The 25,195-nt window shown below is 50.1% G+C and overlaps 1 protein-coding gene and 1 pseudogene across 4 annotated transcripts in view; both read right to left on the bottom strand.

The window, feature by feature from the left end:
* Positions 1 to 25,195, bottom strand: part of CAPZB (capping actin protein of muscle Z-line subunit beta) — a 148,426-nt gene that overhangs the window by 34,806 nt on the left and 88,425 nt on the right. For all 4 annotated transcript variants that reach the window (XM_045386946.3, XM_065528905.2, XM_045386953.3 and 1 more), the window contains 2 exons: positions 14,041 to 14,162; positions 7,357 to 7,470 (listed from right to left, as the gene is read on the bottom strand). In XM_045386946.3, coding sequence (XP_045242881.1) covers positions 7,357 to 7,470; positions 14,041 to 14,162 — 236 coding nt within the window. The remainder of the gene's footprint in view (positions 1 to 7,356; positions 7,471 to 14,040; positions 14,163 to 25,195) is intronic.
* LOC141408749 (putative uncharacterized protein encoded by LINC00596) lies at positions 18,612 to 21,423 on the bottom strand (annotated as a pseudogene).

Raw genomic sequence — 25,195 nt, 5'->3', positions numbered from 1 at the left:
CCGGAAATCAGGTGCCAACATTTCTCACATGTGAACGTGGACGTCCTGCCCTTCCTGGGCCAATGTTCCTCAAACATCAAATGGCAGGAAGGAGCAGGAACAACTGCAGTTCTGAAATGGCCCAGAGAGGGTACAGGTGCTGGAAAGCCTGGGAGTGCCCATCCACCAAGCTCCTGGCTCCTCCACTCCTGGAGAGGCCCTTGGGCCCTGGGACTGCCACGGGGACGCCAACCTTGTTTCACTCTATAAACTTCTTCCAGACAAGGAGGCCTGATTGGAAAAGCTAATTAAAGCTTTTGAAGATTATCTCGGAACTGAAGCAAGGAAAAACACAAAATTCCCTCCCACCCTGCTCCTCCACCCCCCAGACTCTGGCCTTCATTAGGCTTTGATTTCAATCAATTGCACACCCACTAAAATTAACTTATAAGGCCAATAAATTGCAACCGCATGTTTGAAGGTATTATCTGCTCCAAGCCAAGAGCCAAGGACTTCAGAGCATGGGGCGAGATGTCTGGCGCAGATGGGAGTAATCATCTTTGGAAGAAGGCAGTGCCAGCCCTTTGGTCAGAACATCTGGTCCCAGGCAGAACCCGGGGCCGACACAGGCCAGGGCCAGACTTGCTGCGAAAGCTCGAGCAGGGAAGGTTTCCTCTCTTCTCCAGGAACCTGACAAATCAAAGTGTTCATCTTTGGGTTCATGGCAGCCCACTGGTCCCTCACACCAGCAAGATGTTCCTCTGAGAGCTGCCGGTGCCTGACCTACAGCAAAGTCTCCACCTCTAAGTCTCTCCCAAGCAAGATCACTTAGGTCAAAGATGAGGCTTTGTGACTGATGAGCTAGACTAGGCTTGGACCTAAGAAAGCAGAGTCGGCTCTGCCGAGATAGAACGTCAAATGATCCTCCGAGCCAGCGGCCCAGGAGCTGGCCCGCTCCAGTGCCTTTCCCTCTGCCTCAGCACTGAGTTCTCGTGACATCCCCTGGATGAGCCAGGCCCATCAATTACAGGCAGAAAACCATCTTGGGGCTTGGTAGAGAGAATAGCCTAGATGTTGGGGACCAGGTGGGTGGGCTGGCTGGGGAGGGGAAGTGATGAAAATGAAGGTGACTGGAGAGCAGATAATACCCTCACCTGGCCCCAGCACTCCAGCAAAATGTGCTTGTCATCTCCCAAGCATTTGCACAAATTGGCTCTTTTAATCTAAAAGCAAGGCTGTTTGGGCAGTGCTATCCACAGGGGCTTGACGGTTACTCTCCTCGGGAAAGTGCTACTATGATCCCTTCTGCCCCTGAGGATGGCAGAGAAAGGAATCATCAGTATGGAAGGGACGTGGAAGTGAGAGTGCCGCAGGGACCCAGCAGGGGCAGGGCAAGCCAGGAGCTAGCGGACTTCAGAGGAAGCCGTGAGGACACACAGCTCAGCCCCCTGCACCCTCACTTGCCTTTTGCCCACCTTAAGGAGTCATGCTCCCAACTGCTGGCCCTTTCAATCCACAGGGGAGAGGGGCTGCCACATCTCCAAGGAGTTACAAGCCAGAAAGGCCTGCTGGTCAACCCGTCCCCTGGCCCAGCTCCATCGTTCTGACATTGATTCCATGTGCTGATGATTAAATCCAACTCCCTACAAAGTCAGAGCCTTTACAGAGCCAGGGATCAAAGCCCAGAGCCTGAAGACAGAATCCACGTCTTTCCCTCAGGATCCAGTGGAGAAGATTTTTCTCTCCGGTGGCAGAGGGAGCCTCTGGGGAGACGGTAAGTTCCGCTCTCTGGGAAGGCTGGTGTGGCCCATGGGCCGCCTGGATCATGCTCTAGGTCTCTGGACCCTCAAGCCTGTCTCTTCACCAATGTCTCCTTTCACATATTTTTTTAGTTGTGTTTTTCCCCCCCCAGAGACAAGGACTCACTCTGTCACCCAGGCTCGTGTACGATGGCATGACTATAGCTCACTGTAGCCTTGAACTCCTGGGCTCAAGTGATCCTCCCACCTCAGCTGAGTAGCTAGGCCTATGTGTGTGTGTGCCTCTATGCCTGACTAATGTTTATATTTTATTTTTTGGAGGTACAGGGTCTTGCTATGTCGCCCAGGCTGGTCTCGAACTCCTGGCCTCAAGCAATCCTCCTGCCTCAGCCTCCCAAAGCACCATTCATCTTTTTAAGCAGGGCCCCAAGGAGTAAGGACAAAGCTAACGGGCGAATGGGTGGGGGACAAGGACCTCGTTCCAGACTGTGGCACACACACAGCCAGTGCCTGTGGGTGCTACGTCAGCCGACAACAAACACACCCACAGATGGCAAGTCCAGTCTTCTGGCACGAGCCAGGAGGATACAGCAGGGGCAGGAACGGGGGTAGAACAGGGTATCCGAGGCCTCTTTATTCCTTTTTCTTGGGTCAAATCTCTGTGTGAGCAAAGTCCAGTGTGACCTTCCCAGCATAAAGAGACTTTTGAGTCCATAAAATAAGTGGCTCCCTGGAAGCTGGCTGCAGCATGGTGTCCCCACGGGAGGATTCTGAGCTCCACCATGGCAGGAGCCTGGCAGCTCTCAGTCATTCGATGGGGTTGGTGGTCATGAGGCTGGAGCGCAAGCCAAACATAGTCCTAACTGCGATTCATCAGAATCCTAGAATTCAGAAACACCTGGAATCGTTGTGAATTAAAGACCCTGTCAACACAGTCTGCTCTTCCAACCCCCAACCACCAGGGGCGCAGGCCAAGCTCTAGCTTGAAGTGTGTGGCCTGAAAGTGGCAGCTGCACCTATGCAGTCCTCCTGGGCACAAGGGCAGGCCCAACCTACTCTTAAGGCGTGGCTTCTCCAGCCACTCCCCTTTTCTCCTCGCAAGGTGGGTCTGGCTGAAGCTCCGGCCATCTCTCACCAGGCCAGGGACACCGACCACTTTCCTGGCCCCTCAGGCAGCAGTTCAGGGTGACCAAGCCAGCAGACAGGAGCATTGGGTAGAGGTCTCCTCTCAGAGTGACCCTTGCCTGAACCCATCTGCCAACCTGAACAGAAGACAGGTAGGAGAGCTGTGGCCTCGCTCAGGGGACAACAAACAAGTCTTTCTGCGAGAAAGCATTTGTACGAGGAAGGGCTGGACGAAAGATGAAGAGAAAGCGATGGCCGGCTGCCTCTCCACCCCACGGAACAGCTGGTCCCTAGAAAACCCAGTGTGACCCTGGCCAATGCCCCTCAGGAGACAAGGCCACCCAGCTGACTCCCCTCTGCTCCAAAGCCATGGGGAAAAGAGCTTGCATTCCAGGGCCTGCTGTGGTCACTCACATGGCCACCAACAGCCTCGCGGGGCACTCTGGGAATGGGAACTTCTGGAGATGGGCAATATACACCAAGATGTTTTTTAAAAAGAAAAAAAAGAGACTTGTTCTCTTAATTTTTAGACTATAAATGGGTTTGTTCGTCACATGTGGTTCAGCCGGGAAAATGTTCCTCGCATATGGTCCCAGGAAAGAGAGCTCCTCAGCACACCCCAATGGCACTGGGTGACTCAAAATTCATGGCTCTGGTATCCTGGATGACAGCTCCAACTGCTGTCCCTTTGGTGGTCAGCGATCCCTGTCACCCAAGAAAAGCCTGGCCCCACTGCCCCTGCACATGCAAGGGAAGGAAGGGCCTCCTGCCTCTCCTGCAGGGCCACTGAGCCCTTGTGCTCCCCTCTCCTCCTTCCTCCTGAGGTGCTGGGAACAGAACGGCACCGGCCTGGATCCCACTACACACTGTCACAGACCCTCGGGGTCTGGGTTATCCAGTTCAACCCCCAACTGGGCGCAGGATGCTGTCTTGTCACCCCTCTTTCAACTCCACCGAGTCAATTTACCTTCAGAGAGGAGTGTGTAGGCAAGTCAAAGGCACACAGAAATTAAAAGCCACCTTACAAATACACATTTCCCAGGGAAGGGAAAGGCTTCACCAGAGCCAGCACGAAGAGTGAGGCCTCAGCTATGGCTTCCAGCTCCTGTGGTTTTCTAGCTGTGTTAACCAGCTTGAGTACTTCTCTGAGCCTCAGCTTCATCAGCTGCCAAATGGAGTAACTCCCACTTGTCCTACAGTCACTGTAAGGATTCAGTGATTATTCTGAAGAGTTTTAATGATAATAGGGAAATTCTCATGATAACAGGCCAACCAAGCCCCTGCAGAAGCACACACCATGTATCGTTACATATGTGAACGATGAGATGGGAAGGGAGAACAAGGGAAGCAGAAGTTCAAGATGAAACTGGGCTCCTCCCCAAGGCTGGCCCTAAACGGCAAAGTAAGGTAACACATCTGAATCACTTTATTAAGGGAGTAACAACATGAACGCTTAAGTCTCATAAAAAAATCAGAATCCCCCTCCTCCATATCTCAACATGTAGCCCAGTAAAAAGCCAGAGTACAGCCTCCTCAAAGAACAGAAGGGGTGAGGCCATGCAACTTCCTCAGGCTTAGGGGATGGCATGCATGGCAGGTTAGCTCCCTAAGCTGGGGGAAAATCTAGCAAACACTTTCAAGGGGGAACATTCCACTTCCACCTTCAAACTTGACTGAAAGGGCAGGCTGTATTCCTGGAGTATCCTGAGATGGCTCCTGAGAAGCTTACAAAGCTATAAAAGGGGCTAATTTTGCCCAAATCTCTTTCAAATCGACTTGCAATTTAAAAGAGGCTGAGGGTGTGCACTTACTGGTTGACAGCTATGTGTGCACATCAAGGGGCACCCGTCTCAGGGCCTTAGACAGGTGAGTTTGCCCCCGCCTCAGAGACCCTGCCACGACCAGCCCCTCTGCCTGGCTGGCTTCCTTGATGTCAGACCTCAGTCAAGTATCTCCTCAAGAGGCTTCATGGGCCGCTCTACATAACAAGTCAGCTGCTCCCTGTTATCACCAGCAGCACTGACTTGTTCACTTGTCCACTGTTTGTTTTTCCACAATGGAGTGTGGTGAGGGGCCTCATCTACCACGTACGAGGTGCATCCCTGGTACTCAGTGAGCACCAGGCTCATGGGAGGCACTCAAACATCTGCTAAGTAAATAAATTGATGTTGGACTGTGGAGCTGGATAAGGATGGTTTGATATCCCAGTTCCATCACTTACTAGCTCTGTGAACCTGGGTAAGTTATATCACCTTTCTGATCTGTCAGCTCGTTTGTAAGAGGGGGATAGCCCTCTTTCATAGGTTCTTGTGAAGACCGAAAGAGAACACCTGGAGGCCCACTGGCATGGCCACTGGTAACTGTTATCACCATCGTTATTTTATTACCAGTATTATCACTTTAATATCAAACTGATTCTACCTGGCATTCTTGTTTAATAGCTGGATTGGCTTCTTACCAAATGGGCAGGTAGAAGACAGTAAAAAACAATTACAAGTAAACTACCACACAGCAATGAGTCAGCTTTTCAGTATCACTGGGGAAGGAGCTATTCTACAATAGGACAAAGTTCTAGATATAATAACCTTTAAAGACTGAAGCCTATTTTAACCATGAAAATCAACAATTTGTGGAATTTCAGACAAATATGGGTTCAAATCCTAGCTTTTCATCTCCATGTCCTATGGTCTTATGTGAGTCATTTAACCTCTTGGAACCTTGGTCTCATTTGTAAAAAGAGGAACAAAGCCATCTTCCCCAGAGGTTCTTGTTAAGGAGTAAAGATAATGTATATAAAATATTTGTACATAATAGATACTGAAGATAAGGTTGTGTTACAAACTGATGCATTTCAAGGACACTGAAATGTTTAAGGCCATTTATTCCTGTCTTCCGTAGATCTGTGCTTGTGTATTTCATTCTACTGAGTGCTATGGGTTTTCTGTTTGTGTGTTAGATATTGAGAAGTATCACTTTTCCTTGAAAATCAGCTTTTAAAAGAAACTTTTTAATTTTTTTGAGGCAGGATCTCACTCTGTCGCCCAGGCTGAAGTGCAGTGGTGCCCTTACAGCCACTACTGCAGCCTCAAACTCCTGGGCTCATGTGGTCCTCGCACTTCAGCCTACCAAGTAGCTCAGACTACAGTTGCATGCCACCATAGCCAGTGAATTTTTGTATTTTTTTTTTCGTAGAGATGGGGTTTCACCATGTTGCCCAGGCTGGTCTCAAACTCCTGGGCGCAAGCCATGTGCCCACCTTGGCCTCCCAAAGTGCTGGGATTACAGGTGTGAGCCACTATACCTGCCAGAAATTCTTTATGTGATACAGCAAGCTGCCATGAACTATACAGCCACTCCGAATACTTGCAAAGTGAAGACATGAACCCCTCACACTAAGTAGGGCAGCACTACCTTTCTGACACTGTTCGGATGATTCCTTTTCTTATGTCCATTTTCTTGCTTACATCCTAGGCCAGGGGTGGGCGAACTACAGACTGGAGGCCAAGCCCCACCCATCTCAAAGCTCAAGAGGTGAATTTTACATTTTAAAGATTAAAGAGAAAACAAACCAAGCAGCAGCAACAGAGAGCATATGTGGCCTGCAAAGCCTAAAACGTTTAGTATCTGGTTCTTTACAGAAAAAAGTCTGCCAACTTGAAATGGTATTGCCTATTTTACAGTTTAGATGTATTTTCAGTATAGAACTTAATTATAAAAGAGATTCTGTTGATTATGGCTAACTTTCTCTGGAGTCCTTCCTTGTAAGCCTGAACAATTAAGTGACATGTTGGTGCTGCGGTGCTGGGAGGCAGGATTAGATGGAGCAGGAAGAAATCTCAACAGATCTAGCAAAACGCTTTTTAAGGCAGGTGCCGAGGCCGCGAACAACTCAGGATTCAGGAAGATGTTTGGTGCTCTGCTCCCACCCTGTAAGGACTGCGCTCGTCCTGGCCTGGGAACAGCTGGAAGTGGAGGCCTCTGAGCTCCAGGTCAGAACTGAGCCTGTGGTACGGCAAAAATCCATAAGCGCCTTTGGAGATAAACAGGCCTGACTTTAATTCCTGGCTCTACCCCTTACTGTGGACAAACACTTTAATCTGTGTCTTAATTTCTTCATCTGAGAAACGAGGACTAAACTAGCTATGTTTGTGAGGACTTGAGATGCTATGTAGAAATACCTGGCACTGTTTCTTACACACAGTAGGCGCTGTACTGTGGTACCTGCTGTTACGATGAATCATGATGCAGGGGAACAACACATAGTGAAGTATGGTAGCATTCTATGACCGAGTCATCTCATAACTAACCCAACCACCAAACGAGTGCCCTGCATCCTGCTATGGAGGGCTCCCAATTTTAGTTAGGTGAGCCAGTTAACAGACTCAAGGGAGAATGCCTGGCCAGGTAACAGATTCAAGATAGAACACTGCCACTTAGGATTTACCTCTCAAAAATCACAAGAGCTAAAGTACAACAGGAGAAAGTGACTCACAGGTCTCGATACTGGTCAAAGGCATTGTTGGCTTCCACCTCCAGCTTTCTCAGCCGAGCCGACGGCATGGCCCCATCCTCCAAGGGAGGGTCATACTTGTTACTCCATGGTGACCTGGAGGGAAGGAAGGAAAAGTACATTCCATGAATCATTCCATGAAGACATGGCCAGTGAGCAGGGAGCCTGACCCCTGGCTACCTGAAATCTCGGAGGCAAAGCTGCTAGCTCCAACAAAGGTTTTTCTGGGTCCTGGCAACAAACAGGGCTTTCTGGAGGTTTGGACAACAAGGGCTCTGATGCAGGCAGACTGGGACACACGCCCGTGCTCCACCTCTCACTGGCTGTGAATGCTCAGCAAGTGTCCCAACTCCCTGAGCCTCACTTTCCTCCTGTGTAAAATGCGGCTGCTACTCGCTCTGCACACAGGGCTGTCATGAGAAATGAGACAAGCAGATCAAGCGCCCAGACCAGAGCTTGCCAGACTGTCAGTGTTCAACAAATGCTAGTTCTTTCTTACCCGCTTTCTCAGTTTCGTGTTCACCACCTATTTATTCTTCTTTTTTTTTTTTTTTTTTAGACAGAGCCTTGCTCTGTCGCCCAGGCTGGAGTGCAGTGCCGCAATCTTGGCTCACCACAACCTCCGCCTCCCGGGTTCAAGCGAGTCTCGTGCCTCAGCCTCCTGAGTAAGGTGCAAGCCACCAGGCCTGGCTAATTTTTGTATTTTTAGTAGAGATGGAGTTTGGCCGTGTTGGCCAGGCTGGTCTCAAACTCCTGGCCTCAAGTGATCTGCCTGCCTCAGCCTCCCAAAGTGCTGGGATTATAGGTGTGAGCCATCGCGCCTGGCCATGTGTTCACCACCTTATAGTTCAACAGATGCCCACTCTCCTCCCTGACTTGCTGGAGGCTCTAGATAAACTTTAAGACCTTCTTACACAGTAAGCATTAAGAAGAGAGCTGTCAGTTACAGAGGCAGGCAAGAGACACAGCTCCACAGGGAAACGCTGATTACATTAGAAGACCTGAGCGATCAGGTTCTCCATGTGAACAGAGGATAGCTTTTCCAACATCCAAGGGCTATGCACACATATAAAGACTGCTAAGTAATGAGAACCAGTCTTTTTGCAGCCCAAAAGACTTGCTGTATTTCTTGAAATGTATTTTGCCACATCAGGAAAGCATTTAATCACACAGAGAACTGGAAAGGGGGTTATAAGGGAAAGATCTACTCATTAATTCCTGCAGGTGGGGTTCAGAGGGCCGAGTGTTCAGAGAAAGTAGCAGGATTAAAAAGGTGAAAGAGGAATGAAAAGACAGAGAAGACAACATTGAATTCAGAAAAAGTCCTTCACACTCCAGCCTCGGTGTTTCCACTGTCAGAGACCCACACTGCCTTTTCCACATCCCCTCCTGACCACAGACCTTCATTCGCATCACTGTGATGTGGAATGCATGTTAAGGAAAAAAAGAAGCATGCTCATCATCTTCCAAACCCCAGTTTTAACGAATTCTGTGCACAGACATCTTTCTTCTTGGTTAAGTGATGCTCCACCAGGCACCTCCATCAGTAGATCGTGGAGCATGGAACCAGAATAAGCTGGGCAGCCTCTTCCACCAGCCACCCGCAGGCAGCTTTCTCGGAGGCTGGTTCACAGGTATGTGAGGGAAGAGTTGCTGTGCTTGGTGTCCCCAAAGAGTCTCCAGGCAGGCATTACACTCCTGATCACCTCCAAGCAGAAGGAGTCTTTGGAAATCCTTTCCAAGCCGACCACTTTTTGCTGCTCATTGCAGTTTTGGTAGAGACTTTGCAAGAATGGGATGAGACACCCCTTGTGGCCCCACGACCAGCAGCCAGTTTTCATGGTCACACTGGACCACGTGCACACCATGGGAAGGAAACCGTCAACAAGCTGGGACCCCAGATGGCTGGGAAGACAGGCATGCCGCCCACAATAGATGGCTCGGTTCTCCTGGGAAGCCAAGCGCAGGCTGGCGTGTCGGTTCTTGTAGCGTGCTGCTCCTCCCTCTGAAACGGGGATGCCCAACAGAACTTCCTGAGACGTTGGAGATGTTCTCAATCTGTGCTGTCCAAAACCAGTCACGAGCCATGTGGGGCTGCTTGCATACTTACAATGTGACCAGTATGACCAAGTGACTAAATTCTTAATTTTATTTAATCGGAATCAATGTGAATGTAGATAGCTCACTCTAGAACCTCAGCTATGAAGGGGCAAGAGCCTTTTCTGTCATCTCCTCTTCGGGTTGCTCAGCACCTAGAACAGTGCCTGGCACTCAACTACACGCTCATTTTTTAAAAAATGTTTTTAAGAATGAATCTGGCCAGGCGCGGTGGCTCATGCCTGTAATCCTAGCACCGTGGGAGGCCGAGGCAGGAGGATCACAAGGTCAGGAGTTCAAGACCAGCCTGGCCAACATGGTGAAACCCCATCTCTACTAAACATACAAAATAATAGCTGGGTGTGGTGGCGTGCACCTGTAATCCCAGCTACTCAGGAGGCTGAGGCAGGAGAATCACAGGAGAAGGCGGAGGTTGCAGTGAGCCGAGATTGCACTGCTGCACTCCAGCCTGGGCGACAGAGCAAGACTCCATCTCGGGGAAAGAAAAAAAAAATGAATGAATTCTTCTTGTCCAATCACAGTTGTAAAAAAATAAAAATAAAAAAGAATGAATTCTTGCACCCACCCCACAACAGAACCCACCACTCCCTCCTCCCTCCCACTCCCTCTCACACAGACGTTGATCCTCATGCCTGTCATATTCTTGCCCTTCTTCCCTCACCCTCGATTGCAAGAGGCCTTTGAGAGAAGAGAGCCTGTGCTGCCTGCCTTTGTCCCCAGTACCCGGCCCTGAGTCAGTGCCAAGCGGATGTTGCTGGTGGACTGAAGCCTCCCAGCCCGGGAGAGGAAGAAAGGGGAATCTGCTGGTGTTCTGCTCCTCCAAACCAAGAGATGGAGCAGCTTTCTGCCTTTTTATGCTGAGGGGCACCTAAGCACTAAAATACAAAAACACCAAATCAACAAAGGCCTCTCATCAGATCTCAGAGACAAAGATGCAGGTGAAAAGATGCTGTCGCCATGATTTATCTATAAATAAGGCTTGGTTCTTGTGCTGGCCGGGGGAGTGGATACGAATCTGAGGGTGTGGAGCTGAACTCCCTCCTTCCCCGGGTGGCCCTTTGAGACTCTGCAGCACACTCACACGCAGGACCGTTCCCACAGTTCGATGATGGCCATTGCCTTCCTGTAGGCCAGGAAGACCCGACCCAAGCGGTGTTCACTTCAAGGCACCCTGATTAGATGCAAGAGCCCATCTCTCGGGCAGACTGGGGGCCTGCAATTTGCAAGAAGCCTGTAACTCACATTTCTACTGGCTCACAGACGATAGCATTTCAAGCTGTTAGTCCCGAAGCCAGGGTAATTGTAGCTGAGGGAAATATCATAACATTACCCAGAATATTCTTAGTGGAAGGGGCACTCAGAACACATTTAAGAGCTTAAATGGAGGCCATTTGAAAAAAGACAGATGGACAGGAATGCTTAGATTTCAAAAGTCAGGCCTTTTATTTCCCTCCGAGTAGGCTTTTTGTTTCAGCTAACAGGTTTCAAACGGTGCTGCTGGCAACGGTCACACCATAAGGATCTTATTTAAGTAAACCATCAAAAACAGTCAGGATGGAAATCTGTGGAGAGAATCAGAAGACCTTGAAGTTTCATATCGAGAAGAGGAGAAAGGAAAGACATACTTTCTGCCTCCACACCCCAGGCTCCTCTCGAAAGGCCTGAGATCCCCCAGAGCCGGTGGTGGGGCCTCAGGAATGCAGGTGGAGGATAAAGGGGTGACCTGGAAGGGCTGCAGGTACCAAGTTGCCCTCAGAGCCTGGCCTGGCCACAGACCTAGACATGATCCCGTCCTTCTACCAGCTGCTACAGAAGAGCTGCCTTACAGTAAACTGGAGTTTTTAGGTGCAAATAATAAATATAATAATGATGTTGATTAAGTAAGACCAGTTCAAGGACCACCTTCTCCCGGAAGTGTTCCCTGAATTGCATGCCGGGTGCGAATACTCCTCCCTGCTTGCTCCCTGGTCTGTCAGACCACTCTCCACCTTCACTGGACTACTCTAAGGGCTGGTCTGGTCTACCCACCTCATCAGTGGCTCCCTGGCTGGGCAATGTGGCTCACACCTGTAATCCTAGCAATTTGGGAAGCTGAAGTGGGAGGACTGCTTGAACCTAGGAGTTCGAGGCCAGCCTGGGCAACAAGTGAGGCTCCCATCTCTACAAAAGAAAAAAAAAAAGAAAGAAAGAAAGAAAGAAAAAAAGTCAAAAAATTAGCTGGGGCTGGGCGCAGTGGCTCATGCCTATAATCCCAAAATTTTGGGAAGCCAAGGCAGGAGGATCACTTGAGGTCAGGAGTTCAAGACCAGCCTGGTCAACATGGTGAAACCCTGTCTGTACTGAAAATACAAAAACTAGCTGGGCGTGATGGCGCACACCTGTAATCCCAGCTACTTGGGAGGCTGAGGCAGGAGAATCCGCTTGAACCCAGGAGACAGAGGTTGCAGTGAGCTGAGATCGTGCCACTGCACTCCAACCTGGGCAATAGAGTGAGACTCTGTCTCAAAAAAAAAAAAAAAAAAAAAATTCGCTGGGCATGGTGGTACATGCCTATGGTCCTGTGCAGTGGGCCACGTTTGCACCACTGCACTCCAGCCTGGGCGACAAAGCAAGATGCTCCCAAGAAGCACAACACCTGGATGCCGTGCCCGTGACCAGCAGTTCCAGGCACAGAACAAGCCCTTCAAGGATGAACTTGACCAGCCTCAGGGCTGTATCACCACCTATATGCTGTGACATCTGCAGCCACATCCCCAGCCGACACCTCTCTCCTGGAACTCCACGTGGTACATCCACAGCCTACCTGGTATCTCCACGTTGATCTAATGGGCCTCTCAAGCTTCAAGTGTCCCTATGCCAGCTACTCCCTGAGTCCTCCTCACCTCAATCAACAGTGGCTCAGTTCTGAAGCCTTGTGATCACCCTTCACACCCCACCTCCTCTCCTTCCATCCCCACCCACCTGCAGATGCCGCTGGCTCTACCTTTCAAAGTGACCTCAAATCTCACCACTTCTCACCATTTCAACTTTGGTCTGTGGTCTGAAGGAGGGCAAAATATATTCTCTACCTAATTTCCATTTGAAGCTAGGAAAGGGACATGATTATAAAACTTGTCTAGTCTCTTATAAGTCAGTATTAAACTTTTTACATATATGACAAGGTCTGTGCCATTCAACATTTCATGTGTGTTACTTCTTTTATCCCCCAATAAACAACCCTGTGCTAACTTTTATTACCCTCAGCCTGGGCTTCAAGACCCTGCCAGACCTGCCCTGGCCATGCCTCCCCCCTCATCTCCGCCGCCACCACCCTCCCCTCACTGCCTTCTCCACCTCTGGCCTTCTGCCAGCTCCATCCTGGCGAGCTCATCACCCAGGGCCTCAGCACCCAGCAGGCTCTTCCCCAGACCTGGACCTTTTCATCCTCCAGTTCCCAACCTGTGGGAGAGCCTTCCCTGCCTGCCTGTCCTCTCCCTCTCTCCCACTGTCCTCTTTATTTTCTTTAGGAAGCCTTCTGTTGAGTAAACAAATACTATCATTTCCATTTTACAGATGACAAAACTAAAAGATCAGCAACAAGAAGTGATTTGTCAAAGTCCCACTGACACAGGGAGCTGTGCTGGTTTGAAGCCCACACTGGCTGACTCCTGATCATTTTTTCTGCTTTGACTTCCCAGAAGCGTTGCCCCGTCTCCAAAGAGAGCATTAGGGTGAAGCTTCAAGACAGCCCTGGTTCTGTGGCCGCCAAATAAACCTAAAGCAGGCTGTGTTCCTCTACTGTTCTCCAAGGCAGTGACTACTGCATTCATCATGGAAACACTGGGCTAGTTTAAGAATTCTCACTCTTGAAAAATAGAGGTATAACTCCTACATGCTCTTAAAACCCAGCTCAGACATCACCTCCTTCAGGAAGTCCTCCTGGAGTTGACTATGGCCTCTTCTGTGCTACTCTCCCACACTGAACAGACTTTGCACTGGCTGTATGAATCACATCGTACAGTTATCAGTTACCCAGTGTGTCTCCTATGCTAGACCTGGTGATCAGACACCCAGGGCAGGGACTAATGTCAACTTAGTTATTTACAGCCTTGGGCGAGGTGATGGAAAGAGAGAAGAGAGCTGCGTATCTGACAGAGCTGCGTTCGTAGATCCCTTAACCACAGAGACCCTCCCTGCCCTCAGGATCCCCATCATAGGCACACTCTGTACGCTGCCCTTTGCAGGCCTGAACGCAATTATAACAGAACAGCTGTTTTCGGGAACAACATTCCTCTCCTATTAGATTGGAAGATCCATAAAGGCAGGGGGCCTTTTGTCCACTGCTCTATCTCCCATGCTTGTGGGTGGCACTCCTCACACATCCGCTGCCTGACTGGAATAACAGATGGAAGGAGGAGAAGAATGGGGAGGACAAGAGAAGAAAGGAGAGGAGGGCAGCCAACGGGCTGCCAGCTGCCCAAGTCCAAGGTCCACGTGCTCTGCAGCAGGCACCTACGGCAGCCCGCATGTGGCTGGTGTGCCTGCTGCATACCCGGGGCATGAGCTCACCTATAGGAGTCCCCATCTCTGTTGTAGTCACACAAAAGGTAATCCTTTCCCACCACCTTGTCTCTGGCAATTTTCAGTGGCTGGTCAACAGAAGACAGGAGATCCTCACATAGACTGGGGACCTGGCAGAGAGAAAGGACAAGGTCGAAACAGAGGTTAAAATAGCACACCAAACTCAGGTGGCTAACAATACTGCAGCTATATCATGGTCAGTACCTTTAACATCTGGCCCTGGGTACTGAGCCAAAATTATGGGCCTGTTCTTTTCTTTTCCACATGTGTCTGACACCAACTGTGTCCCTCTATTAAGAAACCCGTTCTTGAATTACAGCGGAGCGTGATTTCCAATACGGTCTTCCTTCCAAAAACTGTGTGCAGCTTTAACGACCTGGTCACCAGGGTGGCCTAGTAAATTTCAGTGTGTATGTGCTTGGTATTGGTCTCTGGTGGGCAAAGTACAAGCTCAAGTCCCGGGAAGAGGGTCAACATTTCAAATACACAGGAATCTAAAGAACTCGGAGTAGAATAACTCGTCCGTGCCGGGGAACTCCCACAGGCTCCCATGCTGGGTGGAGTCTCCAATACTTTCCAGGCCCCTAGCCAAGTGTTACCAGTTGGCTTGTAGAGTCAACTCTATCTGCTGCAAAGACAGCTTCACCCCGGCTCCCACAGCACGGAGCCCCAGTGGGCTCAACCCCGGCTGGCCGGCCAGGGGGCTGCCTCACCAAGAAGGATGACCCTGTGGTTGGGGGCTGGCAGGACTCAGACTCTGGGCCAATGCTGCGACTCTGACACAAGGCTCTGCAAGTAACCAGGCCACTGGCCTCCTCCTCCCAACTCAAACATCAATTTCTACCAAAATCTCCCAGACAGGGATGGCAGCACTTTCAGAAATGGATTCCTTCAGGCTTGAGTCACTTCCATGCTATATTTTCAATGTGCTGACTTATTTGTTTCATGGGCCTGGGTTTATGGGGGCCCCACCGTATCATTTACCAGGAAAGTGCCTGCCAACTGCACCAATAACCCTTCCCAATGGAAAAGTTAAATTGTACGGCAAAGACAGCAGCAGAGCAGCTCAGCAGATGGGATGACAGTGACAGTGGTTCCTGTGTTCTTCCAGAAGACCCTTGCCACCATCCAAGAGACAGGCAGGGACAGGGAGTCCCACCACCACAGGGACCACCCAGCCTCCATGGGCTCCTCCGCTGCCCCTCCAGGGTGCCTTAGAACTCAGCTTGGAAAGCAATGTCCAGCACAACTAAAGGACTGTAAACCTGCCTCGTGACTCACAGAAATTGTGGCCTTGGTGAGAATATCTGTTTCTTGTACAGGGGACAGCACCCAAAGAGACAGACATACACCACCAACCCCTGTGTACAATGTGCTGGGCTTAAAGGTGTGAGCCCCCAGGCCTGGCCTGTACCTGTGCTTGTTTTCAGAATTCTCTCCATGTGTATCTGCCCTTTCCAAACAAACATAATAAAATTGGGGGTTACTTTCAAAGTTGGTTTTGGTGATAATATCAGGCCCCTTACCATTTCCATGTGCCTGTCATGCACCACGTACTATGGTAGGCCCTTTATAGAGAGCATATTGTTGACTTGAAAACTCACATGCATTCTGCAAAGTGGCTATGCAAAGCCCCATTTTACAGATTAGAGTTGAGGCCTGGAGTCATTAAGTTACCCAAGGGCCACACAAGAAGCAAGCAGTGAACACAGAAAACAAAACCAGGGCCAGATGAGTCCAAACTCCCTACTCCTCCCCTTCTAACTTTGGTTTACTGTCCAGCTAACGGGAAGGACAGTGCATGCCAAAGGCACCCTATGGTGGCAAAGCGCCCTCTCCTAGCCCCAGTCCTGCTCAGCTGTGGCCACAGAGCCCTTCACCTGGAAAGAAGTCCTGGCTGAGGAAGGAAGGTCTAACAGCTTCCACCCAAGGCCATCTGGGACCTGGAAGGGGCCCTGCTGTGCTGCCACAGCCAGTGAAGCCACCTTGCCTAATGCATCACTCCTGTCCCTAATCTCCTCCATTTATAATACTGGTCTGTTGCCTTGGCTTATCTGTTGGGCCTCAACTTTTGCCTGGAACCCATTCTCTCTGGTTGGAGTCCTGACACCATCAGCCCAATTTTTCCTCAATTACAGTAGAGACTGAGCAAATAGGGTCTGAAGTTAGACTTTCTGACTCCACTGCGTACAAGTAGCTTTATGGCCTGGGTAAGTCATTTTACTTCTCTACTAAGACTTGGTTTCCATACTTATAAAATGGAGATAACAAAACCAACCCATCTGGGTGCCCATCCCCATGTGATTTTGAGGAGTCACATGAGATAATGCATTCAGTGTTCAGGGCAGAGCTGGCACAGGGAAATGCACGTATGTTACTGACTGACATATTCAGTCTCTGCCATATTCAGACTGACATACTCCTCTCCCTTCCTTTAGACAGTATCATCTGTCACCTGTTACTCTCAGATAGCAACACTAGCCTGGATCACACCTGAATTCACTGTGCTGCTTCAGGCACGGGGTACACATGTACTTGTGAGGATCCGGTGCTTCACCCCAGTTCCGCCTGCAGCCAGCTGCTTCCCTTCTCCCGCCAGAAACACTGCTTGCAGCCAAGTCGCTGCAACATAGGAAAGCTCACAAGAAAATGGGGTTTGGTATAAAAGAGGCTTGACTCTACTCCTATCCAAGAGATTCATCTATGAATCAAAAGCATCTGAGTAATTTCTTCCTAGCACTTAACACCAGGTGGAATATTTTTTCATTGATCAGTTGTCTGTATCCCTCACTAGAATGTAAGTTTTACTGGGGCAAGGACTCAAACTTATTCACTGCGGGATTCTCAGTGCCTATAGCTGTGCCTGACACACAGTAAATGCTTAATATATTTGGGAGGAAGGAAAGAAAGGAGGGAGGAAAGAAGGAGTTTTACAACATGGAGCCTTCCAAACTCCAATCAACTTTATTTTTAAATTAATAAATTGGCAGGTAATAGGAATCTTTAGCAAAAGCACTTGTCCAGAACTAAATTTGAATGGATGCTGATGACAAGCTTCGCGTGTGGTTCCAACCCAGCACTCTCAGATACGAACCATGGTGTGGTAGGAAAGCACTGAACAAAGAAAACCAGAGCTGTCATGAAAGCCCTGGCATTTTTATTAACATGTGACCTCAAGGAGCCACAGCAATGGTGAAAAGAGTGAGAACTAAGAGACCCGGGTTCTAGCCTCTGCTCTGCTGTGAGCTGGCCACAGAACCTTAGGCAACGACCAAGATGGTTCATTTGTCAAACACAGTAGATGAGCTGCATGGAGACAGACCACCCTTGAAGATCTGTGACAGGACTTCTGAAAGCCAGTATGCCAGGTACTAACCAGCCCCAGAAAAACATATATTTAAACTGGAACTAAAACACTGGCACTGCTTGTCCTACAGTGAAAAGCACCTGGGACTTGATATGGTCAACTGACTTCACCCAAGCAAGCACCGTTTTTGCCTTTTGGAACAACTCGCAAGTTGGGCCATAGTTTTGGCCGTATTTCCATCAGCCCTGTTTCTTTTGATGAAAGACAATCTGCTCTGGAATAGTAACATTTTTGTTGTCATGGGAAATGAGAAGTGTGGAATAATGCATGGTGTGCCCACAGACTTGGACCACAGCAGCCACCCAAAGGTGCATGAGTCATGACCTGGCACCACCACTGATCCATCTCATACCCACGCCATCTCTCTGCCTCTGCCCTAACATCCTCAAACAACCACACAGTCCCATTCACCACTCCCTGAACATGCATGTGCATTCCTCCACTTAAACATCTTCCCCATTGAGGGCTGCTGGGTAAAATAGAGAAAGGCTAGTTCAATCTGAATTTTAGATACACAATGAATAACATTTTAGTATGAATACTTCCTAAAGGTTACATGGGTCATGTGTGTTTTTTTTTCTCAATGAGATGAAGTCCAGCTCTGTCACCCAGGCTGCAGTGCAGTGGTGTGATCTCGGCTCACTACAACCTCCGCTTCCCGGGTTCAAGCGATCTTCTTCCCTCAGCCTCCCCAGTAGCTGGGACTACAGGTGCATGCCACCATGCCTGGCTAATTTTTGTATTTTTAGTAAGACAGAGTTTCATCATGTTGGCCAGGCTGGTCTTGAACTCCTGACCTCACGTGATCTACCCATCTCAGGCTCCCAAGGTGCTGGGATTACCGGCATGAGCCACTGCGCCTGGCCAGGTCATGTATTTTTTTTCTTTTTTCTTTTTATTTTGAGACGGAGTCTCGCTCTGTCACCCAGGCTGGAGTGCAGTGGCGCGATCTCGGCTCACCGCAAGCTCTGCCTCCCAGGTTCATGCCATTCTCCTGCCTCAGCCTTCTAAGTAGCTATGATTACAGGCGCGTGCCACCACGCCTAGCTAATTTTTGTGTTTTCAGTAGAGAAGGGGTTTCACCATGTTAGCCAGGATGGTCTCGATCTCCTGACCTCATGGTCCGCCTGCCTCAGCCTCCCAAAGTGCTAGGATTACAGGCGTGTGCCACCGCGCCTGGCCAGGTCATGTATTTTTATTTGCTAAATCTGACAGCCAATCCCCACTGCTCTCTTAAATCTTACTGATCCTTCAGGGCCTGGCCCAAACTCCAACTTCTTTATCAAGATGTCAAATTCTTCAGAATTCCTGCAGTAACACTAATATCGACTGAATCCTAAATGCTTTGAGGATGGCTGTTCTAATACTGTCAATGGCTTTCACCTTACTCCTTCCTTACCACTTAGCATTTTTCACTGTGAATTGACTCCACACCTACAGAGGCCAAGACATGCCCTTCAGTCTCAGCGCAGCATCACGCCCGCGGCAGCAGGCATCGTTCAATGCATGCTGATTCTATGTAAGTGGATATTAATCCTGTGGTCTGAGGTCATATTACAGAACCAGAATAAAAACAGTGTATCTCGGTAATCTAACCAGTCCCTACGCTCATCTGAACCCCGGCCCCCGCCCCCTACTCATGTCGAGTGCTTAGAGCAGTGGAAGAAATCACATTAAGTGTCACGGGCCATGGGTTTGTACAGCGATTTAAATGAAACGACAGGTCCAAACAAAGCCGAGAGTTCACTTTGGGGTGCATGCGGCACCGGCTCTGTCGCCTCCAAAGCCAGGGAGGGCCTCTGAGGAGGAGGAGTGGTGCCAACATGCAGCAGCCGGATGGTTTCTGTCTAAACCACCCATCTGAACTGCCTAACAGCCTTGGAGGGGGACGTTCAGATAACACCAAAGGTGTCAGACCAATCCAGGCTGTTGGGGGGATTTAAACATAATTCCCAGTGACTTGGAAAAATAAACACTACACTGGTCAGGACGGTGCCTGCCGTCTTTCTGGCGGGGAGTTCGGGGCTCCACCACTTCCTCTGCTGCCACAGGAGTGTGCCCATCCTGGGGAGCAGGAGCCGCAAGTCCTTCACCACCGAGATTTTCGCCGGGCTCAGTGGTACCCGGGGGCCACTGGAAAGATGGGTAGGGAGTGGGTAAAGTGAACCAGGGCAGGGAGAAGAAAAACCCCCAGAAGGTAGAAGGGAGAGACTAGGACGCTATTAGCAGTGGCCTCAGGTGACACCTGAATAATAATCTGTAGAAGGACCAGGTAATCGTAACAGCCCTGTCCTGCAAGGTGGGCACTATGCTAGCCGCTCTCCCTGCCCTGCCCCATGATCCTGAAAACTGCTCTCCACGCAGACATGCGCTCCCGTCCTTGTTTTAAAGAAAGGGAAAAAAGGGCCTTAGAGAAATAACTTGACCAGAGCCACGCAGCTAGGGGCCAATGTCCGAGGAAGGACATGCAGACCCAGCACGGTTAGGTTGAAAAAGAAACGAAAGACATTCTTGCTTTTGCCCAACCTGAACCTTTTTTTTTTTTTTTTTTTAATCACCCAACCCAACAGCTGATCACACAAAGAGATACAAATCAGAAGTTTCCGGCCACAAGTGAGGTTCGTGTTTATGCTGCCATATGGTTCTACTTTGCCTCTTCCTCTTCTCCATTAGTTATTAATGTTGAAAAAAATTGTTCAACCAGAAAAAGAAACTTGAGATGAACCCTTAAAAAAAGCACAAAAGCCAGACCAGCTCAGACCCACGGAGTCTAACCCACGGCGCCCTTGTCTTTAAGAAGTGCACCCTTGTACCTCAGTTTTTTAAAAAATAGCCAAATGAACACATTCCATCTTTTGATCTGCCTGTTGGCCGAGAGCCCACCACCAGCGAGATAGGAATCAAAAACAGACTCTGCGTACTCGGGTGCGCTCAGAGGAAACCACCACGCCAGGATGCCACAGCTGCCAACGTCCAGCAGAGGGCTCTGTGACAATTTGTTCCTTTTATTTTTGCAGAAGGCCCAAAACTCTTAAAAAGATAAAAGTGGTTTCAAGTGGCACGCACACTAGTGTCAGAAGCAGAATATACAGCGTGGCATTCGGTAAAAACACCAACCTTGAAACCAAACGGCCTCAAATCCTGGGTCGGTCACTTGCTGGCTGAGCATAACCTTCCCAAGTCTCTGGAACTGGGGGTTACGACACTCATGTCAAGGAGAAATTCATGCTGTTTCATAAACCCCGAATGCCAGCTCCAGGCCCGTGTCAGGTGCAAGGGCTCAGCACGGGAAAAGATGGACATGGGCGGCCCTGCTCTAACAGCAAAGTCCAGCCACAGAGGCGTCCCCAAGAGGTAAGGGTAGGCTGGGCGCGGTGGCTCACGCCTGTGAACCCAGCACTTTGGGAGGCTGAGGAGGGTGGATCACTTAAGTTCAGGAGTTCGAGACCAGCCTGGCCAATATGACAAAACGCTGTCTCTACTAAAAAAATACAAAAATTAGCCAGGTGTGGTGATGTGTGCCTGTAGTCCCAGCTACTCAGGAGGCTGAGGCAGGAGAATCGCCTGAACCTGGGAGGTGGAGGTTGCAGTGAGCCGACATTGTGCCACTGCACTGTAGCCTGAGCAACACAGAGAGACTCTGTCTCAAGAAAAAAAAAAGAGGCAAAGGTAGGAAGCAAACCTGCAGGACACGACGGAAGTGGGATGCCACGGGGGGAGTCAGCAGTCTACGAGGTGGGACAGAGATGACATGTGAATAATGACCAATGAGCCAGCCCTCCAAGACTGCAGGGAAAAATAACAGGGGCATCCCAAGCAGAGGGAAGAGCCAGCATGAGGCTCTGCTGCAGAGGCCACTGAGGCAAGTGCAAGAACAGAGAGGAGCAAAGCGCGGCTGGAGTGAGACCCAGCAAGGCAGCACCTCCTGGTCCACTCTAAGTGCAAGGGCAGGCCCTGGCACACTGCTTTTCTTAAGAATTAAAAAAAAAGGCCAGGTGCGGTGGCTCACTTGAGCTCAGGAGTTCGAGCCCAGCCTGGGCAACATAGCCAGACCTTGTCTCTTCTAAAATAATAATAATAATAAAAATAGCCAGGCACGGTGACGTGTGCCTGTAGTCCCAGCTACTCAGGATGCTAAGGTAGGAGGATTGTTTGAACCCGGGAGGTCGAGGCTGCAGAAAGCCGTGTTTGCACCACAGTACTCCAGCCTGAGTGACAGAATAAGAACCTGACTCAAGAAAAAAAAGTGTTTACTTACGTATAATAGGTAATACATTCATATAGGTCAGAATTCAAAAAGGTACAGAGCACAAGCTGGGAAAGGCCTCCCAGTGAGGGCCTGCAGGCTAGCTGCCCTCACCCAGGGAGATGGCCTCCAGGTCAGGACCCCTTCAGTGGGGCTCCCTTCACCGGTCTGTCCAGGTGGACACGTGGCCTCCACCAGCCTATGAGAGATGCAGGGATCCCCACCCCACCACCACTGCTCAGTGTGGAGAAGACATAAGCCCGCTCCCCAACTCCCCAAGGGCAGCTTCGTTACAGGGACCTCAGTTTGCCATTAGGAACACTGAGCCACGGAAGCACAGCTTCGTGTAGCTGAGGCTAGAGCTTCCAACCCATTTTGCCTAATGGCTCTCTAAGCATGGCCACCCCTGCAATGAGAAGGCACCTTCACAGGCGGCAGCTTTGCACCGGGCCTGAAAGTCACACCCAGGTGGTCAAGCTTGTTTTGGATGGGAAGCAGCTGTGCTCCCGGAGACTCAGGCAAGTAGTGCCCCTGAGTAACCAGAGGGTAGCCCCACAGGCTCCTGCTCACTCCAGGAAGCATCAAAACATATCTCCTTAGGATAACAGCCATGTGAACTAGGGTATGGCTCACCTATTCAGAGACAGGACTGAGGGCACCCTCACCTGCGGATAAGAAAACCCAAGCACGGGGAAGCTGCTGGTCCCGGCTGTCCCAGCCAACATGAGGTGGAGAGGAACAAGAATCTCAATTTGAGACTGACCCAGCTCTTCCAAAGACCAAGCCCCACCAGGTCAACAAGGCGAGCTACCCCCATTCCCAATCAAGCTCAGGGGACAGGGGAGGAAAAAAGAACAGAATCGGGGGAACTATGGGACTGTGAGGACCAAAGCTTTCTCCCCCAAGGGCCCAGTCACGGCAGACCCAAGGTGCCCAGGGTCGCCTGGGAAGGGCTGCAGGGCTGGGCTCTCCTGCCGCCTCACCACAGCCCACAGCAGATCCAACATGTGACCTTTCCACTCTGGGCCTCGGGGACTCCTGGAGTATGGGCAAGGGCTCAGTGCCTACCACCCAGCAGAGCCTGGTGAGAAACGGGCCCCTCGCCTGCCAGGGCCACACACAAGGGGGACTCTTCCAGTTCCAGCCCCTCTCCTCTTTAAGCAGTCCCTTGGCGCTGAGGGCCTTATTTTTTTGTTGTTTTGTTTTTGAGATGGAGTCTCACTCTGTTGCCCAGGCTGGAGTGCAGTGGCGCGATCTCAGCTCACTGCAACCTCCGCCTGCCAGGTTTAAGCGATTCTCCTGCCTCAGCCTCACAAGTAGCTGGGATTATAAGTGTGCACCACCATGCCCAGCTAGTTTTTATATTTTTAATAGAGATGGGGTTTCACCATGTTGGCCAGGCTGGTCTCAGGTGATCCGTCCGCCTTGGCCTCCCAAACTGCTGGGATTACAGGCATGAATCACCTTGCCTGGCCAAGAGCCATATTCTTTAAGTACAAGCACAGCCTGCTTTCTTCCTGTGAAGGTTGTAAGTTGTAAGATGCACCAGTAATTATAACATCACTAAGTGTACACATTAAGTTTAAGAAGTAATTTCCCAATTTTGGCAACATTAAAACGTGAGTGATGGCTGGGCACAGTGGCTCATACCTGTAATCCCAGCACTTTGGGAGGCTGAGGTAGGCGGATCACCTGAGGTCAGGAGTTCAAGACCAACCTGGCCAACATAGTGAAACCCTGTTTCTACTAAAAATACAAAAATTAGCCGGGTGTGGTGGCGCATGCCTGTAATCTCAGCTACTTGGGAGGCTGAAGCAGAATTGCTTGATCCCGGGAGGCGTAGGTTGCAGCGAGCTGAGATTGTGCCACAGCACTTCAGTTTGGGTGACAGAGCAAGACTCTGTCTCAAAATACAAAACAAAACAAAACAAATTAAAAAAAAAAAAACAAAAAAAGTGAGCAAGTCACGCACCACAGAGTTGAGATAATGGTACATGCAGTACATCTGGTGGAGTAACACAGATGTTTCTGACTTAAGATTTGTTTGACTTTGCGATGGTATTCAGTAGAAGCTGTAGTCTGAATTTTGATCTTTTCCTGGGCTAGCAATGCACGGTCCAATCCTCCCTCATGACGCAGGGAGACAGCAGCTCCCGCAGCTCCCCACCAGCCCCGTGATCACAAAGGTGAGTGATGACACTCTACAGCCACTGCGCGCCAGGTGCTTTCACCAAACTGTAGGCATGTTCTGAGCACGTTTAGGGTCAGCCAGCTGAAGCCATGATGCTTGGCAGGTTAGGGGGATTAAAAGCATTTTCTACTTCCAATGGGTTTTCCGGCATGTAACCCCTTCGAAGGTGCAGCAGCATCTGTACCCGCTCATATGAGGCACACGACTCCAGGCGGGGGTTGTGGTTGGTTACCTAGGGTTTAATGCAACTGAGGCTGGCCAAGAGGGCCAACATTAGGAAATCATTTTTGACCAACAAATGATTTATTCTACTTAGAAATGAGTCTTCCACATGCCATTAACAACAAAGAGTTTTTTCGGGAAACGGTAAGTCCCCTCCATCTCTTTTCTCAGACAGGTGCCCCGACCATCCGGAGATAAATAATAAACAAAAGCAGGCCTCCTGGGCTCGCTTTCAGCCATTCAAACTCCAGACCCCAAAGCTTTGCCCTCTGGAAGCTCGCAGCCTGGAAGGGGCCACAACAGTTTCCTAAAGAAAGGGTCAGGAAGGGGAAGAACAAAGACGACAAATGGAAAGGAGAAATGAAAATCACTGTATTTGGGTCAACCACAGTCACACACAAGGCTCCTGTTGTCCACATGTAACCTTAAGCTTCCCTGAAGGGGATGAACCAGGCCTTCGGAGCCTAATTAAATTAACTGTTTCCTGGCCAGGCGCACAACCCATCACCTGTGTGCAGAGAAGCCAGGGTCTCTCTAAGCTGCCTGGCTGCTTTTAATTAAGGACTCATCCCTGAGAGATGAAGCACAATATACACAACCACCTTCGAGTCCCCAGAATGGAAGTCATCTTGGACTCAATGCTGAGAACTGCCCGCAGTCCTCCAGCCGGCAGGAGAAGCTGCCGCCTACAGCCAGGCAATGGCCTCGGGCTAAGGAGCACAGGGAGGCTCCCCCGCACCCCTGCCCTCCACCCAACGTCCTGCGCGTCTATCCAGACCACCTTCCTTCCCCGAACTCCACCTAAGTCATCCTTCAGGGTCTGATTTGGCCACGCCTGCCTCTTCCACTGCAACCTCCCAAAGCTGCGTCGGCAGAGACCCTATGCTCCTGCATCCTGTGCAGGATGCGGTGTTGAGCCTCACAGGTTTGTGATGTGCATGTCTCTCCCCAGGGCAGGGATGAGCTGTCTGGACTGCCTTGTGCCTGGCTTGATGCTGGCAGGACTTCTGAAGCGCTGGTGGGATGGTGGAAAACGAGGGCCGCTCAGGTCAGGTTCTGATCTTTTGAAGCCCAAGCCTGCCTTGGTGGGAAGCAAGTTCTCTGCACTTCAGCGCCT

This window comes from Macaca fascicularis, chromosome 1 (assembly GCF_037993035.2).
Source record: "Macaca fascicularis isolate 582-1 chromosome 1, T2T-MFA8v1.1".
Lineage (NCBI taxonomy): Eukaryota > Metazoa > Chordata > Mammalia > Primates > Cercopithecidae > Macaca > Macaca fascicularis.
Note: the sequence above shows the minus strand (reverse complement) of the source record. Positions and strands in the feature narration are given on the sequence as shown.